The sequence below is a fragment of the Salvelinus sp. IW2-2015 genome, linkage group LG4p (genome assembly GCF_002910315.2).
Source record: "Salvelinus sp. IW2-2015 linkage group LG4p, ASM291031v2, whole genome shotgun sequence".
Taxonomy (NCBI): domain Eukaryota; kingdom Metazoa; phylum Chordata; class Actinopteri; order Salmoniformes; family Salmonidae; genus Salvelinus; species Salvelinus sp. IW2-2015.
The window spans coordinates 28074617-28080702 of NC_036841.1; the positions used below are offsets into that span (position 1 = coordinate 28074617).

General features: G+C 45.6%; 1 protein-coding gene and 1 long non-coding RNA gene across 2 annotated transcripts in view; both read right to left on the reverse strand.

Moving 5' to 3' along the window:
- LOC139024499 (uncharacterized) overlaps nt 1–6086 on the reverse strand; it is a 240855-nt gene that overhangs the window by 52799 nt on the left and 181970 nt on the right. The gene's annotated exons all lie outside the window — the stretch shown is intronic.
- Nucleotides 7–6086, reverse strand: part of LOC111958074 (SR-related and CTD-associated factor 4) — a 21535-nt gene continuing 15455 nt past the window's right edge. The window contains 2 exon segments of the mRNA XM_070436690.1: nt 7–525; nt 954–1110. Coding sequence (XP_070292791.1) covers nt 161–525; nt 954–1110 — 522 coding nt within the window. The 3' untranslated portion in view covers nt 7–160.

The following is a 6086-nucleotide window of genomic DNA, read 5'->3' on the forward strand; positions in this document are numbered from 1 at the left end:
CTTGGAGTTACATTGTGTTGTTTAAGTGTTCCCTTTATTTTTTTGAGCAGTGTATATAGGTGATGTACTGAGGTGAGTGAATACCTTTGAAATACTAATCACCCATGCCATGATACTACTAAATCATTTTTTTTTTTTTTTTTTTTATTGGTCCACTTATTCAAAGATACTTTGTTGCATTTGTGTTGAGGAAAAGTGTATGCATATGTATACGAATACTTATAAAACCTGCAATTTTAATAACAGCTAAAAAAACAAAACAATAAAAACAGACAACCAAGGCACAAAACCTCTGGATAAAAGTCTGCTTCCTAAGAGATGGTGAGGTACTACGGTGAGACAGAACACCCAGACTGGTGTGTTTAATTGGGACCCTGCTGTCTGCGGTGTGTTTCATTGGGTCCCCTGYAGTGGGTGTTACCTGTACGTGGGCGGTGGCAGCTCCCTCGGTCTCCATGGCGTCCACTCCTCCTCCATTGTTCAGTCCTCCTGGTTTAGTCAGCTCCTTCACTTTATCTCCCCATTCTGAAGAACAGACCAATCAAAAAYCAGGGACAATACACACTTAGGCTACACCAGCAATGTACAGATAGATATAACCTAGCTCTGTGCCAAATACTTATACCTAGATCACTTGACCTAAATAGGAAAAACTRTAGGACTATCCCTTGTTAAAAGGACAGGTTATTACCCTAGTCATTCCACATCTAGACAAAGGGTAAATCTCAATAGTCTTCCTTGATTCCTCGCATCTGCTTTCCCCACTTTCTCAAAGTGCATTGGGAGGAGAAGGTTTGAGGGGAGGAACCCCCCCCCCCAAAAAAAAATCATCTTCTCCAATGCATTTTGAGGAGGTTCGAGGAAAGCGGAAGTGAGGAATCAAAGAAGACAATTGAGATTCAGCCCAAAGCGGGACAGTTRTAGAAGACAGAAGATGGCAGTGAGATGTCTACCTGGACAGAGTGTGTCTGCGTCCAGCATGCCTCCCTCCCTGTACCCCTCCAGCTCCTCCATCTTCACTTTGCTCCAGGGGATGTAGGTGACGCCTCGCTCCACGTCCCAGAACTTCTTATGGGTCGCCTTTATACCCTTGTTCAAGGCCCACGCAATCTACATACAAATACAATATTTTACTTAACCCAATGTAAACAGTCACTAACTTTAGTCCGTCCCCTCGCGCCCGATACGGGCGCGAACCAGGGTCCCTCTGCACACATCAACAACAGTCACCCACGAAGCATCGTCCATCACTCCACAAAGCCGCGGCCTCCTGCAGAGCAAGGGGAACCACTACTTCAAGGTCTCAAAGGAGTGACGTAACCGATTGAAACGCTATTAGCGCGCACTACCGCTACTAGCTAGCCTTTTCACATCCGTTACACTAAGCATAAAGTGTTTTAAAATAACTGTAATGTGCTGCCTTTAGTGTTGCATGGTTATACACGGACTTGGTACTTTCTTCCGATACGAGAATATGAAAAACTGTTCGGTACTAGAAGTTGTTACTTTCGGTACTTCGTCAAATGTGTCTCACGTCATATACGGATTGAGAGGGTTGTTAGTGTCTAACTAATTGTCTGAATCTTCAAGGGGGAGCAGTAAGCTAGCCAGGCTACTTGTCTCTCAAGGGGGCGGTAGTAAGCTAGCCAGGCTACTTGTCTCTCCAGAGCCGCGGGCGGCCGTAAGCTAGCCAGGCTACTGTCCTTCTCAAGGGGGCGCGGCAGTAAGCTAGCCAGGCTATACTTGTCTTCTCAAGGGGGCGGCAGTAAGCTAGCCAGGCTACTGTTCTTCTCAAGGGGGCGCAGTAAGCTAGCCAGCGCTACTTGTCTTCTCAAGGGGCGGCAGTAAGCTAGCCAGGCTACTTGTCTTCTCAAGGGGGCAGCAGTAAGCTAGCCAGCGCTCTTGTTTTTCTCAAGGGGGCAGCAGTAAGCTAGCCAGGCTACTTGTCTTCTCAAGGGGGCAGCAGTAAGCTAGCAGGCTACTTGTCTCTCAAGGGGGCGGCAGTAAGCTGCCAGGCTACTTGTCCTTCTCAAGGGGGCGGCAGTAAGCTAGCCAGGCTACTTGTCTTCTCAAGGGGGCAGCAGTAAGCTACCAGGCTACTTGTCTTCTCAAGCGGGGCACAAGTAAGCTAGCCAGGCTTACTCTGTCTCTTCTAGGGGGCAGCAGTAAGCTAGAGCCAGGCCTTACTCTGTCTTCTCAGCGGCGCAAGTAAGCTAGCCCCAGGCAACTCTGTCCTCTCCCTCCAGGGGGCAGCATAAAGACTAGCCGCCCTACCTACTGCCCTGTGCACCCGCCAGCTGCACAAAGCAAGAAGCCCTCTCCCCTTGAGAAGCAAACATGGGAGAGAAAAATTCTAACGAAAACATAATGCGTCCACACCCGCAGCTTGTTGACAAAACTGGCACCAGAAGCGACCTATGGGAATACTTTGCTGACAGCAGGGGCTAGCCCACCGAAACAACTAAGCAAAATATTGTTACAAAGCAGTGCAAGGGAGGTTTAGTTCCAAAATGACAAAACTATTTTACACATGACATTTGCATTGTAACGTTATTCTACTAGCAATGAAATTGAAATTATTTTTGAGTGACAAGGTCATGAACATATGTTCAGCATGACATTCATGTGAGCATCACTGTCAAACGCTCCCTAAAACACTTCTGCGAGCAGGCCTTTTTTATTTTTTATTTTATTTTTTTTAAATCGACCTGGCCAGGGTATCCTGGAAGGATATTGACCTCATCCCGTCAGTAGAGGATGCCTGGGTGTTCATGAAAAGTGCTTTCCTCACAATCTTAAAAAATTCAAAAAAATATAGAACTAAGAACAGGTATAGCCCTTGGTTCACTCCAGACTTGACCAGCAGAAAAACATCCTGTGGCGTACTGCACTATCATCGAACAGTCCCCGCCATATGCAACTTTTCAGGGAAGTCGGGAACCAATATACACAGTCAGTTAGGAAAGCAAAGGCTAGCTATTTCAAACAGAAATTTGCATCCTGTAGCACAAATTCCAAAAAGTTTTGGGACACTAAAGTCCATGGAGAATAAGAGCACCTCCTCCCAGCTGCCTACTGCTCTGAGGCTAGGAAACACTGTCACCACCGATAAATCCACGATAGTCGAGAATTTCAATAAGCATTTCTCTACGGCTGGCCATGCTTTCCACCTGGCTACCCCAACCCCGGCCAACAGCCCTGCACCCCCTGCAGCAACTTGACTTCGAATAAGTGGACAACTGTAAATACCTAGGTGTCTGGTTAGACTGTAAACTCTCCTTCCAGACTCATATTAAACATCTCCAATCCAAAGCTAAATCTAGAATTGGCTTCCTATTTCACAACAAAGCATCCTTCACTCATGCTGCCAAACATACCCTTGTAAAACTGACTATCCTACTGATCCTTGACTTCGGCGATGTCATTTCCAAAATAGCCTCCAACACTCTACTCAACAAATTGGATGCAGTCTATCACAGTGCCATTTGTTTTGTCACCAAAGCCCCATATACTACGCACCACTGCGACCTGTATGCTCTCGTTGGCTGGTCCTCGCTACATATTCGTCACCAAACCCACTGGCTCCAGGTCATTTGTCTTTGCTAGATAAAGCTCCGTGGCAGAACTAACAGTTCTCATTTACAACTCGCCTGGGCCTGGCCAAGATTAAGGCAAACAGCGTGCGACAGAAGAACAACAAACGTATCATCAGATAACACAATAGAAAAATCTGTATACAAGTGTGTGCAATGAAGTAAGAGGGTAAGGCAATCAATAAGGCCATAGTTGGCGAAGTAATTATCCTCAATGTTTAAGCAACCGATTTAAGCACTGACGTGGATATGTATGAGGTATGGTGCAAGTAGAGATATGACTTGGTGTGCAAAAACGAGCAGGAAAACACAAAATATGGGGATGATAGGTACGTTAGTTGGATTGGGTTGATGTTACTAATGCTGTCGCGACTCTGGTTTTTAAAGCTGTCTCAGATAGCTGTGGAGTGCTCTAAAGTTAGTGATGGTAGAGATATGTCTTTTCAACTTGTGGTTTTTTGCAATTTGTGTTCCTCGATCTATTTCAACAGTGCTTACGTCAGTTGTTCAAAAAGCATAGTGCACAGTCGCATTGCTGCCAGTCAATTACAAGCCCCTGCAGACAACTGTTCCAAAGGTAATTCTAGTTTTTTCTGGTGTAATCTGGAAAGCAGAAGTTTCACCCCATGGCGTTACTGTAAGTAGCGCTCTTTGGGCGCCACAATGTATAGTGGATAGCGCATTGTGAGCTGCGGGCTATACTTTTGCTGAGCTTACGGTATGTGACCAGCTGACTCTCAGTCGGACAGGCGTGCTCCCAGAATACAGGCTTGCTTGCTACTGGCAGACCAGGTGGGCTGCAGTACAGTGATAGAGTTGGCCCGAGAGTGCGATCGTGTTTTTATCTAGTGCAATAGGCACACAATATATAGACAAGTGAATGACTATGCGAAGCATGCACATTGATTCGTGTCCTCTTATAATCGTAGTGTTACAGTTGACTATAGTGTTATGGCGACTGCGTTAGGCTATCCAGCCAACGATTTGTGATGTCACATTTATATGCAGCGTTGGCTCTAGGTGGTGCGTAGTATATTGGTGTCAGGGGCGGAATTTGGCTCCAGCTGATACTAAACCAGACGAAATGCGCCGACTGTGACTAACAGGACCTTGCAATCTTCGCACGGATCTTTGTTTTGCATTGGGCTAAGAATGGAGTGTTGGAGGCTAATTTTATGACAATGACATCGCCGAAGTCAAGAAATCAGTAATGATTAAGTCACCTCATTTACCAGAGATTGCCTTTAATGATCTCTGGTGTCACCAAGATCCATCTGCCACTGGCGCGGATTGCATTCTGAGTTCGCAACTCAGGCACCAAGCCACCACTTCTAATTGACACATTTATTGCGTCTTTGGCCAATCCGGAGAATTGGTTCTAATATTTCGAAGGTGGTCGGAAGGAGATGCTTTACTTGGGCAGCATCTCTCCATCCACCATTACGTGTACACCTCATTTTCTGCCATCCTCAGGCATTAATATTTTTCTTACGTTTGGTTCACACTATACGTTACTAACATCGCACTCAGAATAACCTCTAGATGTTATTTTGCGCTTCCTATGCACCACGTTTTTGCCACAGGTGTGCTCTCGCCTCTGTGCCCGGGGTTTGGGGTAGTGCGCGATCTGTGGTGTGGATATAGCTCCTTCATTCTTAACTCTTATTTTTATTGATAGTCCAAAGCCTCAGGTAGCGAGAAGATGTCAACGTTGTCCATTAACTATGGATCCTTATCTCGCACTTATTCAGCGTTGCAGTATTGTGTTGCACACCTCCGGACGTCCGCGAATCGTACCATCTAATTTGTACTCCCTAGTACTTCTCGGTCGTATATGAGAGACACGCTCGTAGTCTAGTGCCTCTGTTCGCCAGGTGATTGAGTCGTGGCTGCTAGTTTCTCCATGGACTTTAGTGCTCCCTCAGATAAACACTTTTACTGTCATGATTATCTCGTGCACGATCTTATTCAGTGATGTGCTCTATTGTGTCATGTTTTATCTCGCATAGATGAGACTATAGACCCCTTATTTGTGCGCTCTTTGAACCTACAATAGAACTGACTGGTTCTGGACGATATGTATTCCGAATATCAACGCGACATGTCCTTCGTTTTCTGCAAGAGTTGCCACGATTATTGCGAGCGCGGAGAGTACCGATGATCTCCAAAGTGGCTGATGCACTCTCTAGAGTAGTCAGCGTGCTAACACCTATACAATATCATATGTTATATATCTGCTGACAAAGATCGGTGGACCGTTAATTCTCACAATGCTTCCTTTAAATCGACAAATGCTAGTTCAACTGCTGGCGACAACACAATATGCAAACGGGTTTCTAATATCCTGTTCCATATTAGGACGTCTTTCGTAGTCATTTTAGATAATTGTATCAATCTTAGCAGAGAGATTGTCTAAGAGAACACAACTATTTCCAATGGCCACACATAACCACCAGCAAGTCTCTCTCTCTCACCTAGCAATGTTCGTCTCTC